The sequence below is a fragment of the Leiobunum rupestre genome, chromosome 2 (genome assembly GCF_980474605.1).
Source record: "Leiobunum rupestre chromosome 2, qqLeiRupe1.1.hap1, whole genome shotgun sequence".
NCBI lineage: Eukaryota > Metazoa > Arthropoda > Arachnida > Opiliones > Sclerosomatidae > Leiobunum > Leiobunum rupestre.
In genome coordinates this window covers 18,175,075-18,188,569 of record NC_143385.1, presented here as the reverse complement: position 1 = coordinate 18,188,569, position 13,495 = coordinate 18,175,075, and the positions used below count along the sequence as shown (strand labels likewise).

At 36.6% G+C, this 13,495-nt stretch overlaps 1 protein-coding gene and 1 long non-coding RNA gene across 3 annotated transcripts; one reads left to right on the top strand and one right to left on the bottom strand.

Annotated features, from left to right (window-relative positions):
* Positions 1-356: 356 nt before the first annotated feature.
* On the bottom strand, positions 357-6,074 carry LOC149956276 (uncharacterized). 2 transcript variants are annotated; one of them, XM_090164687.1, is made up of 4 exons: positions 5,899-6,074; positions 4,788-4,830; positions 3,843-4,030; positions 357-1,838 (listed from the first exon to the last, which is right to left on the bottom strand). In XM_090164687.1, the coding sequence occupies exons 2-4, from the start codon at positions 4,816-4,818 to the stop codon at positions 1,815-1,817; spliced, it is 243 nt and encodes an 80-aa protein (XP_090020813.1). In that variant the 5' UTR covers positions 4,819-4,830; positions 5,899-6,074; the 3' UTR covers positions 357-1,814. The 2 variants fall into 2 exon arrangements, with proteins under 2 accessions (XP_090020813.1, XP_090020812.1); XM_090164686.1 differs by lacking the exon at positions 5,899-6,074 and adding an exon at positions 4,922-5,165.
* A 5,785-nt stretch (positions 6,075-11,859) lies between these two features.
* Positions 11,860-12,361, top strand: LOC149956275 (uncharacterized). The gene is made up of 2 exons (XR_016478181.1): positions 11,860-12,016; positions 12,088-12,361. It is a non-coding gene; the product is annotated as an uncharacterized LOC149956275 (long non-coding RNA).
* The last annotated feature ends 1,134 nt before the right edge of the window (positions 12,362-13,495 follow it).

The following is a 13,495-nucleotide window of genomic DNA, read 5'->3' as shown; positions in this document are numbered from 1 at the left end:
AATATTATTTGTAATGGATCATTTTTTAATTTCGGCCAAAATTTGGGCTCTATGAAACACTGCTTGGTAATATTCGTCTAACTTATTGATTAATTGCCAAGGTTTAGCTTAAAACGCTAGTGTGTACATTGCATCTACCATTTTTTTATGCTAAAGCTGTAAAATAAACGTACAATAGATTTAGTTACTAACGTTAAATTACGTGAACGCGAAAGCAGTATCGCCATCTCAACAACAATTTTTATACAATAACAATTTTAATATAATATCCATTTTTAGATATCTTCTGAAACCTAAAATTTTTTAAAATTTAAACAAATACTATTCTTAACTATTCACTAAAAAAAAGTTCCTGCAAAATTACAAATTAAGAAAGATCAAGATTTTAAATGACAAGAAAATTTTAGACGTTCTATACATTTTCCCATTGTATTAACCGCATGTTAAATCCCCATTCTTTACCCCAAAGATTATGTTAAAACTTGCGTTACCTTTATGGTAATTATAATCAGCTAGGCTAATACCCAAGGCACCACCTTAGGCCTAAGTCATCAAGCGACTTTTAAAGCCAATAATTCAGGTGGCCGGGTTACAATGCGTAGGAGGGTGGTGGCAAGCCCTTCATGGCACGCTAGCCATGAGCTCCCTACACTAACTATTAACGTTAACCTCAACAAGATTTATGGAAGGGGAAACCGAAGAGCTCAAGGGAAAACCCCTTAAGCCAGTGGGGAGAGAACTTGCAAACAACACAGAAGGAGTTGTTCCGAGTTCTCACCCAGTGCCACAAGCTGGGATCGTTTTAAGGACCGTCCCAACAATTAATGAATATTTAACATATGTAAAAATAAAGAATAGATTTTAAATGGTTGAATTCAGACGATTATTTTGTAATTAACGTTACTTACACTTCAACAATGTATGAAATATTGGTTATTCAATTAAACTGTATAGTTGTAATGAGAAATTTGTTACTAAAATATTAACACTGTGAACTTGAATATAAGAACTGTAAAAATTTAAAAATATAATTGTAGTTTTAACAGCGGTAAAAAACGTAATTTCATTTTACAAATCTGATATATTTTTAAGCAGACATTATTTCCTTCTTAGGTCCTTGAACAGCGTATGAGTTGATAGCGGCGGCTATTTATTCTCTTTACCTGAATAAGTTCTTGTTCCAACATTCGATTTAGTTTTATTTGTTACTTGGTACACCTTTCGGGCTTCAGCTCACCGGAGATATTTTGTTTATATACTAATTATTACAGATTTAACACTCTATTCGATAAACCACAGTTATTTTTAAATTTTCGAATTTTTTGGGCCTGACTAACTCAATACAGTGTGATGCTGAAGGAATTCTTACCCCAGCGCTAATAGTTGGTGTAGAGAGCTGTTGTCTCGCGTGGCATGAAGGGCTTGCTAGCACCATCCTACGCATTATAATCCGGCAACCTGAATTAATGGCTTTACAGGTCGCTAGTTTACTAATACCTATGGTGTTGCCATAGGTCTTAGCTTAGCTGATTATTTCCGTTACCGTATTTCTAGATTAAATATTCCAGGGCTTTAGTATTGTTATATATTTTATTTTAGAAATGAATTTTTTGTTAATTTAATAGTAGAAATTAAGTTTTCGTTCAAGTTTCAAAATTCGAATATATTAAATTTGATATTACATTCAGAAATTATATACCGCTGTACCCCGTAATAAAGACCACAAAATCGGTTAGCGTCATCACTTTAACAACGTTAATGATTAATGTATTCAATAGTTTAATTCGTTGTTGAAAATTATGAGCTTAGATTTCTTATCCACTGGACTGGTTAGTTTCCTGAAATGAAACATATGCATTACGACATATAGACTTTGTTACGCTCCAAATCGTGGGCTTCGCCAATTTAAACAATGCATGAGCATTATGGCTGTTTATAAGTAGACAGTATATTTTCTTTGAATATAGTTACAGCTAAGCATAGCCGTGGGCATAGGTAGCCCCTAAAATTTATCTAATGAGCGCCAAATTAAAAATATTTTGTGAGTTGAAAATAGAAAACGGATTGCATAAAATTGCTTAATAAAAATATGTGAAGCGCAAAACAACATGAGTGGCCACCGGTAGCGAGCTAGAAAGCTAAAAATCTTTTTTAGCCATTATCAACCGCAAAATTTGGGCGTCAAGCTATAGCGGACAATTTTACATTTTTTCACTTTTCGAAGGTGAAGCAGAAATATCAGATCAATGCAGTGGCGGCTTAAGAAGGCTGGGTCCCCGGGCCGGCGGCAGTGTTTTGTGACACCCCCCAGGACCGTGCAGAAGTTTTCACGGGTCCGTCTTCTTCAAGTTTAATCGTGCTGATTTGCACCCCCCCCCCTCGAGCTTCTCCGATGGCACCCCCTGCTGCCCTGGTACCCGGGGCGGACCGCCCCCCCCCTTAGGCCGCCACTGGATCAACGGCGAAAATAAAATATCACGCACTGAAAATAGTAATAAGTATTTTAACAAGGTTTTATTAAGTATTACATTCACCTGGCTCAAGGTTGCAAGAAAATAGTAACACGTTGAGGTAAAATAGTTTAAGTCAACGTGGATCGACTTCAAAACCATAAAGGTTCTTATATCGTGGAGTTTTTTTTTAAGGTTAACAAGTCCACGTGTTTAATTTATTTTGTATATTGTATAAAACACGAAAACATATGAAAATTTCAGACATCGGAAAAAAACGAAAGGGGCCAGAGGACCTTAGGTTGGGAGAATAGACATAAATTGGGCGATTCGCTTACTTTATACTTTAGGAACAACTGTGCAAAGTATGAGCGTTCTTAGACAAATGGTGTTGCCACGTAAGCAAACAGACAGACGCAAACTTTGCCGATAATATACCTAATATGGAACATAATAATTGGATGGAATATTTTGATCTGCTTGGGTAGTACGCACATACGTTGGCCCAGCGACGTATAATTCCATTATTCCTGGTGACCAGGATCACGTTAGAGGACGATGGAAAGTCCTTTATACCATGAGAGCCAGAGACTGCATAATTTCACTATTACCTTCAACCTCGGCAAATTATTACTTAGATTAAAACGAAACACTCGAGGAAAACCTACTCTAGTGACGAGATAACTTGAAAAGTCACCGAAGGAGTAGTTTCGAGTTTGCATCAAGTGCCGCAAGAAGGGATCGAACCCGGGAAGTGCCCACAACTACGATAACTCACTTATACGAATTCAATAAAAATTGCATTTGTAAAACAGTCGGGATTCCAAAAGATAAAATTAATTAATAACAAAAATAATTTAAAACAAGTGGCGGCTCTATCACTGCCACCTGTATTATGAAAAGGTCCCTGTTATTAGAGATGGGCATGAATCTATCAGATGCTTGAGCGATTCTTCGAAAAACGCTACTTTACTGGATATTGTGGTGCCATCTATTTATGGCAAAGAAGGCTAAATAAAAAATAGTCAAATGATAATGTCGTCAGAGAGCCATTGTGGAGTATTATAGTTAGACAACTTATACTCTATTTAGTGGAATTTAACGTAAATTATATATCCCGGGTAAAATTATCATTTATAAGTGCTGAAATTTATGTTTTTGATCATTTTACAAACGATCCAGTCAACGCGAGGGGCACCTATAAGTACCGCCTTATTCGACGCTAGTGACATCTATTGAAAAAAGAAATACTTGATGTCGAGCCGCCACTTGCTTTAAAAGATTTATATAACAAACTTACTTTCATATAAAGAATGATAAAGTCCATTGTATGGACTATTCTACATATTCACTCTCGGAAATTCAGTCCTTTGGTGGTTCTTATTAACTTACTTTTGTTCCAGTTGAGTTGCCGGAATTTTGACTTTCTTTTGTTACAGTTGAGTTGCCGGAATTTTGCCTTTCATCTTGGACGTTTTTTGGTTTGATGGGTTTGTAGGATGTCTGCATTACATTAAAGCTCCGATGAAGTGGCGTAATTGTGCCTCCTTGGACTCGGACGGAAGAATTGCAGTGCAATTCTAGATTTATAAGAATTAGTAACAGTTAATATATCTTAAAATAACAGACAAATTGCCTTGTGTCGCAACAATTTTCCTTGTAGAAGCTATCGGCCCCCGTAGAAAAATCCGAATCATTGTAGAAACTGAGTAGCCGTCTACATAATAATAATAATTATTATCAGCTAGGCTAATACCCAAGGCACTACCTTAGGCCCAAGTCATTTAGTGACTTTGAATGCCTTAAACAGGTGGCCGGGTTGCAATGCTTAGGAGGATGGTAGCAAGCCCTTCTTGACACGTGAGCCAACAGCTGATTACATTCAATATTACCGTTAACCTCGACAAGCTTTTATGGAAAGGGGAAACCGAAGAACTTGGGAGAAAACTACTTTAACCAGGGGGAGAAAACTTTCAAACTCTACGCAGAGAGAATGGTTCCGAGTTTTCACCCGTTGCCACAAGCTGGAATAGAACCCGGCTCCTCTTGCTGCGAGGCGAAAGTGCTAACCACTCCGCTCGAGCCAACAACGCTAACTACAACAACCCCGACACCCCCAACACCTTAGCTTTACTCGGTGTATATTTCAAAATGAAACTAAAAAGTAGTAAATCTGTACACTATAAATTTATTTTAATAATAAGTAACTACTTTAAGTGTTTAGTAATTATTTATTTTAAAAACAAATTATCTAGTAATTTAGTAAGATTAGATATTTTATAAATAAATTTGAAATTATTAATGATCAAATAAGAATACAGAAAAATGCAATGATACCATTATTGCTGGACGTCATCCAAGGATCCATGATTAAAGACTTCTATTCGAAATAAAGGATTTTATGAAAGTACGTGTTTATAATACTCGCTTAATTATATTTTTACGAATAAGATACTGAAAGGACATCGCACTTCTATGGGATTTGGCTTTCGACAGATTTTTTCAAAATGAAACATGTTGCTAAGCTTGATCAAAGGAGCCATTTTTCCCTAGCTCTTATAGTGTGTCCAGTATCAGCGGTTAAAAGTGGACAAAACTTAGTATAGTCTATTTGTTAAAAGGAGTCACGGCCCATCGGTTAGCGCTCTACGCTCGCGCGTCGCTAGTCCGGGCTCATTATCAATAGAGTTTTCTTGCCAAGATTTTTACACCTCTACTTCATTATTTCTTTTCTCGCAACTTATTATTCGATGAATTTTCGTACGTGGAATTATTTAATATTCAACATTTTATGAGCAATAATAAAATAAAAGAAATACTAAAGAAATCAGAATATATATGATTAACCGTTTCGTTGAATCCCACATTCAACACTCGCTCATAGGTAAGAAACAGTCACTCAACAACAGATCAAACACTTATTTATCGATACAGCACATACTCAGTTAAAGTCACGGTCACACGACAGTTAAGACTCAATACTTAAATATTTATCTACTGAGTTCGTTCATCGTGCGATCAGAAAGTCGTCCGAACAGAACGAAACCAAATACGACGCTCGGTTTTGGAAAGCACCCGGAATTTCGGCAAGAAACCTCTATTGATAGTGAGCCCGGACTAGCGACGCGCAAACATAGAGCGCTAAGCCATGGCCAACTTCGCGCGCTCACTACGCGTGCGAGCGTAGTGAGCGCGCGAAGTTGGCCATGAATAAGCGATGGGCCGAGACTTCTTGTAACAAATAGACTACACTAAGTTTCGTCCACTTTTGACCGTTGGTACTGGCCAAACTATAGGAGCTAGGAAAAAATGGTAATGGACAATTTTACTCCTTTGATGAAGCCCAACAACATGTTTCAATTTGAAAAACATCGGTCGAAAGCCAAATCCCATAGAAGAAGTGCGATGCCCTTTAACGACTATTTTCTTAGTTGAATTTGTAACATACTTTTTAGACCTTAATCTTTGAAAGAATGGCTTTTAAATTATTCGATCTCGTAGCACAATCCTAGATTCACTGTCGCAATGCCGATGGAAAACGAAGTTCAAGCCCTTTACATTCCAGCCGAATAGAAGACGAAAAATATCCTTGATACCTAAAGAGCTAATTCTCCTTGAGGAGATAAAAAGTATATAACGATTGATTAAATATTTTCGGCTCTTTGGGAGAACGAATAGGCTGACTACGATTTGAACTTTACACGTACGATTAGATAATAAAGCTCTTCGATTGACTAACGTTATACAGGGTCTTTTTTTTTTGCTCGGAAAAGTGTTTTTTTTCAAAAACTATTTATAGTACAGATTTCAAATTTGGAAGGTCAATTCTCTATACCGGGGGACATCAGTTTGAGAAATTTGAGCGTTTTCGGTAATGTTTTTCACCAATTTTGAAAAATTATTTTTCGACCACTAGGTGCGAGATAAAAAATTTCTATTATAAAGTTGTAGGCCGTCATCGAAAACCCTTAAAAATTGTTCACTCGACGAAAAACAACTTATTTATCAGTGAAAATTCGAGCTTGAAAAATTTACAAGTTGGTGAAGCCAAATTACGATTGTTTGAAACGATAATTGAAAAGGGAACAAGTCTAATACAAACGTAGTAGAGTTTTCACACTTGAAAAAATGTACACGTTTGGTTTTTAAATGCAGATATTTTATTCACATAAATTTTTACAAAACATTTTCAATAATATCACCATTGGCTGCAACACAGGTTTGTGCGCGGACAATTAAGTTCTCAAACGCTTTCTCTACCATTTCTGGTGTGACGTCTCGGCAAGCACTGATTATTCGTCTAATGAGTTCCTCCCTAGTTTCAATGGGCGTGGCGTATACCTTTGCTTTAACGAATCCCCAGAGAAAATAATCCAGCGGTGTTAGGTCAGGTGACCTTGCTGGCCAATGCACTGGACCATTTCTCCCTATCCACCTTTCAGGAAACTCGTTGTTGAGGTGCTCAGTTACTTGCCGGGAAAAATGCGGAGGGGCGCCATCTTGCTGAAACCACAACTGACGTCTTTCAGCCAATGGAAGGTCGTCGATTGCGTCACTCAGTTCGTTCTGTAGAAAATGTAAATACCTTTGGCCGTTGAGGTTCGTCGGCCACCTGAATTAAGGGCTTCAAAAGTCGCATGATGACTTAGGCCTAAGGTGGTGCCTTGGATATTAGCCTAGCTGATTATTATTATTATTATTATTATTAAAGGGACCAATCAAACGGTTTCCAACAAGTCCAACCCAAACATTGACCCGTTCAAATTGAACCTGGTGATGATATTCAAAACCCCAATGTGGGTTGATGTCAGACCAAAGATGGCTGTTTTGATGATTAAAGGGCCCATCTCTAGAAAATGACGCTTCGTCGGAGAACAAAACATGGCGCAAAAATTGTCTATCTTCTTGGACAGCATTTAGTAACCAGTTGCTAAATTCATAACGTCTTTGATGGTCTCCGTCAATTAGTCCTTGGTGGAGCGTAGCTCTGTATGGGTGATAGCGATTCTTACGAAGAATTTTCCACACACGATTTGCAGAACAACCCAAATCAGCAGCGGCGTTAGCGCAACTGTGACGAGGATATGCCACAAAGTACGCGAGTACATTGTTCTCGAAGTCTAAATCCGGTTGACCCAATCCGCGAAACCTAGGTTGCAAGTTACCAAATTGATTGAAATCGTGAATTGCTCGTCTTACTGTATTTACAGATGGTGCTCCATTTGGATGTCTTTCTGCGAAGATTTCAGTCACTCTTCTAAGGTTTTGCGCTGCTTCTCCATAGTAAATGGCAACTATCTCGGTACGCTCAGCTACTGAATAACGAGGCATTGTTCGAAATATTATCAAACACTGATAATAATCTCCCAAAGTTTTCCTTTAAATACCCAATGCATGTTTAGGATTGACCTATAGCCTCGTGTTTTTTAAATCCGGTCGTTTTTTTAACCAAAGTTTCAACTGGATTAGGTAATTCGGTTTCAATTATCGTTTCAAACAATCGTAATTTGGCTTCACCAACTTGTAAATTTTTCAAGCTCGAATTTTCACTGATAAATAAATTGTTTTTCGTCGAGTGAACAATTTTTAAGGGTTTTCGATGACGGCCTACAACTTTATAATAGAAATTTTTTATCTCGCACCTAGTGGTCGAAAAATAATTTTTCAAAATTGGTGAAAAACATTACCGAAAACGCTCAAATTTCTCAAACTAATGTCCCCCGGTATAGAGAATTGACCTTCCAAATTTGAAATCGGTACTATAAATAGTTTTTGAAAAAAACACTTTTCCGAGCAAAAAAAAAGACCCTGTATGTGAACCCTAGAGCATTGGAAAGTCAATGGGATTTGTTTAGCCCGCGAAAACCTGTCGTTATTATGGCTGACAATGTTTATTATTGATTGAATTATTCTAAGATTAAAAAATAGTTATACTCTTAGATAAAAGTGGCGATGTATTGATAATGCCAGAAATATCTTACGAGAGAAGTATTCAACACCCTATACTGTTGATGTTAATCGCTTTTTTGTTTTCAAAATGTTTTTTGAAACAAAACAGTGCAGGGCTAAATGCATCATATAGGAATTCCTATATGATGCATTTAGCCCTGCACACAAAATTATCACACCGACCAAATGATTTATTAAATAGTCCATATTCCTGTTCAGTGTAATTATATAATTTTGCACGGCTAGGAAAAGTAATTCGACGGGAACTTGGCGCCTAATGGACTTTACGTGAAGCCTGCGACGGTAGATAGATGGATACTTTTTCCATAAGAGATATATACTTGTGAATGTTGTATGGCGATTACATAAACGCAGTCTTACTCTTTTTATTCCAAAAGTTTCCTTAATTGTAATCTAAAATTAAAAGTTGTAAAAGAACGAAAATATTTTGAAATAAATTAACAAAATAATAGTTGAACTAGTACTATTTATCTTAAGATAAGATTACGAAAGCTTTGGGATGACACCCATATTTCTGACTTGCCTTCCTTAAATTTCCCTGTTTCTACGTAATTGCACTGAAGCGCCATCAAGGTAAGCCTTTGTTTAAAACATTGAGTAAAGATCGCCACAGCAGATGTTTTGGCTAGCCAAAATGTAAATTTTTTCGTGTAAGTTACACTGTTTTAAATGTAATATTAACCAAACATTGAGGTAGCGTTATTTATTGGTATAGAAAAGTTGAATTTAAAATTTAAAGCACCTGTAGGATGATTATAGGAAAATGGGTGGAATTTTTCGAAATAACCAGCTACAATCACTGCTAAGTGAGTGAGAATGGCGTACGTTTTGCCACGAAACAAAATCTCTATAAAACGAACTGATAACAAGAATATTTTTATTTAAACTCACAATCAGTAGTCTAATTTTCTCTCGACAAGAGAAGAGAACTGTGATGTATAGATGCACCGATATATCGGCCTATTTTTCTAATAACGGTATCGGCCAATATCGGCTTCGCTGAAGCCGATATTGGCCGATACCTGTATTAGAAAAAAATTTAGAAAAACATTTAAAAATAGCAAAATTCTCGATTAACTAACTAATGATAATATTTGATTTGATTGGCCGCGCCACGGACGCCGGACTTCAGAAGCTAGATCGTATATACTTTTTTTAGACCGGGAGTTACGAGTTTAAACCAATAAAAAACCACGATGTTCGATTTGTAATAGAAAATATGTATCACGTAAAATGAAAAGAAACATATTCGAATATGCTCTTGCAAACTTTTTTTGATGAAAAATTAGAATAAAATGGTATGACGGTGTACTGAACCGTCTTTTACAATTATTTTATCATATTCACTACTGTTATGATAGATAACTTTGTTAATATCAGCCGATATATCTTACAAAGTTAGCGCCGATATATCGGTTGTACCCATATCGATGCCTCCCTACTGTGATGGAGGCGAAGGTTTCAAGCGCGGAAGACTCCAGTTGTAGGGACTAGGCGTATAATCAAAATATAGATTTTACAGTACTTGTATTCAAATAGATTCGCATATGGCGCTATCTTAATGGCAAAACATAGTAAGCTAGATTGAATATAGTTTTTAGTAGAAAGTTCTTATTGCAATGACTTACGTGGGATTTCGTTATAAGAGAGAAGTACCACTTTTGTCAACAGTTTCTATATTTTATAAAGAAAACTTTTTGGTTACTAATGTGATGTTTTGCTACTGAAAACGGTAACTTTTCAGATATTTTCATTGGAAAGATAAGATCGTCAAGCTAACTTGGCAGTGCTATCGAAACATTCCGAATCACCTATCCCAACTGTCACTTACTTTAGACATAACTACACGGGGTAGCAACTTTTTTACCGAAAACTATATAATTATTTAAAAAACTGACGTGTGTAATTTATCTTTATTTGGCATTCTACATTTACAAAAGTATATTATAATATTTCGATATCTAGAAATAAGTTGAACGATACACAGGGACATAGGAACCAGGGGGCTGGGGTATTTGTCCTCAAAAAACTTAAAATAAAATAACAAATTCTTCCCACTTTTGCTCGGTTCTGAGTACAAGTATTTAAATGGTTAAGCCAATGGTTTACGAGAGTTGGGAAGTTTTGTAAAAACTATCTTGGTTTTATCTCCATAGATGTGATTTCTACAAACATTGTGCGTTTGTTTTCATTCCTTCGCAAATGGGCCGTGCTTTGATTTTTTTGGCGAATTCTTGAATGTTTAGTTTATATTACGTCGATTTCCAATAGCTTCGTGAAGTGATGTCCACTTTAAAGACGCTCATAAAATTACTAAAACTTGTAATAAAATGGGATTTCTACGACACTTTGAATATTTAGTACTAGGTACATACTTGTCCATTACGTTTCCTTAGCTGCGATACTCGTCGTCCATTAAGATTAAGATATCAAAAGCTAAGAAAAAACTTTGACTTTCCACAAAGGAGTATGGTAAGTGTGATCTTTCGAAACCTCTTTTACCATAACTTTAAGAAGTGCCTCCATTTCGTGCTGTATCTGGGCTTCAGATACGTTTGTAGAGCAATCCGAATAAAGTAATGTCGTTTGCGTTACGCGATTTAAAGAATGTACAATCGTTTGAGTTTCTACAGAAGCTACTATTGGCTTGAAAATTTTAACGAAAATTGCCGCAGTCTGTGTTTCTTGGTCTTTGTGTGCAGCTGGCTTCGCTACTTCAAAAATTCCGTTCGGTTGCGTAACGATATCATCACTGTCATTGTTAAATAACGACGGAATAGCACCTTCAACCAGTTTGTATTTAATTATATTCTTGAGTAGCTTGGCTTTTAAGTCAATTTCAAAGCAATCCTCCGTAAAATGTTCTTCACACACTTTATACGACTTAGCCCTACGAACAAAACCTTCGTCGAATTCCAATTTTCTATCCGGCTGTGGCCAGGGCTTAAGTGTCGTTACCTGTTGGTAGAATGTTTTGACTTTATCATTCGCATTTTCAGTCCACTGAAGAGCAAGATTAGGTTTTTTAACGAAATTAGGAACAACGTAGAATCGTAGATTTTTGTTTGAGGCCTTATTGCGACAGTTTTTAATAATACAGTTAGACATTTAGTTATCATTATCAAACATGAAGTTTAAAAGTAATGTTTTCTATTTATACAACCGCAAGTTTCATTGCATTCTTGCAGTTTAAGGCTTTTAAGTAATGACCGATATTTAAACGTCCTGCCATGTATTAGTATTAGTATAGTCTGAAATTTGGCTTTCATTGTCACGACTCCTACTTAATGCCGACAAAGATGTTTAAATTGAAATTCCAGTAAGCAATATAAAAATCTCGATTCCGTCTTGATTGAAAGATTACGTAGTTATTCAGGTAATTTTCATTGTTAAGCTTATTTATTATAATGAGAACTTTTATAATAACACCATTTCATGCTTTAAATATTACTTTTTCTGTATTAAAATAATTTTATACACCACCGACGACGTCAACCACGAGCGGATGGCGACCCGACAAAGTCCTGAATGACGTCAATACTTTTTGGATAACGTAGGACTGATGACGAAAAAGAAAAAGTTTGAAATGCAAAACAGTACTAACTTTTAAAAATGAAATAACGGTTTACAGACATTTAAACTAAGTTTTGACTCTTTACCTTCATAGGTGACGTAGGGTGTCCGGCTGGAGTTGCTTTAGCATCCACTCTTAATCCCACTGCTGTGTGCGAAGTGGGGATTGGTCCACCCGTTGCTGCACCTTCTGCTGGTTTGAGTGGCTTGCGTCAAAGGTGCGACCATCAGTAGTAGGGTTCTGCTACCCATGCTGGTTTTGTCACCTGTCCGGGCTTGGGAACGCTGGCGTAGGGCACTATGATGATAGGCCTCCTGTGGTATGGTCTCTGTTACTAGGTACACCGGGCTATAAATTCTGACAGACTGACGGCCCGATACTAAAAAAAGCTATCGGCCATCTATATCGCAACCTAAAGGACAGCACCAAGCCTAAAGCTTGTTTTCCACTGGCGCGTGCAACGACGCATTTCTCAGCTTTGAAACGTTCAAACGTTTTTACGCGCGTAAAGAAAATAACATTATGACTCGCGCTAGTGGAAAACAAGCTTTACGCATCAAGTATCGTAAACCCGATATTAATCCTGCACTCCAGCTCTTCAATTTCGGTTCCCAAATATCCTATTTTGAACTTTAACTCAACAAAATCTGTGCATTTTGGCTGACTACCACCTTCCATAAATCGAACAGGGACTGGTTCTTTACTTGCTACCCGTAAGCCTTATAATATTAAAATTGGTTTAATTTTTAATAATAATATAAATTATTTCCGCCATGTTTTTACGCCACTAAAATGCGTTAAATTTCAATCATTGTCCAGGACTTTGAAGCGCTCGAGTGAAGTGAGTGCGTGGCGCCGTCAGGCGCCAAAACTTAGTTTACGTGTCTGTAAACCGTTATTTCATTTTAAAGTTAGTACTGTTTTGCATTTCAACCTTTTTCTTTTTCGTCATCAGTTCTACGTTATTCGAAAAGTATTGTCGTCATTCAGGACCTTGTCGGGTCGCTATCCGCCTGTCGTCAACAGGCACGAGTATTGAAAGGAAGAATATTCTTGTGTGAGATATAAATGGTTTCACGAAGAACTAAAAAGAGTTTTTAGTCTATATGAAACTAATAATCGAAGGAGGGAATGTGAATTTTGTGTATCTATACTACACACACCCAGTGTGTGTGTTTTTTTAAGTTAAATTAAATTTAATATTAATACTAGGTCGTCGCAAAAACCGAAAACGGCATCTTCAACAAAGACTTGAGCGGAGCGAGCTGCAAATCCAGTGGTTAATTAGTCTTAGATTAATTAAACCCAAGTAGAGAAAGAAAAGCGAGATAAATAATTTAGTTTACCAAAGATTACTGTTTATTTGGAAAAGATAAAACAAAATAAAAATCGAAAATATCTGTACACAGGTATTGCTTATCTTATTGAAACTTGGCCTATGTGGTAATACCGCAAAGTATCTTAAGCCTTTCAAGTTCTGTTTTTTTTGGCAGATAATCCA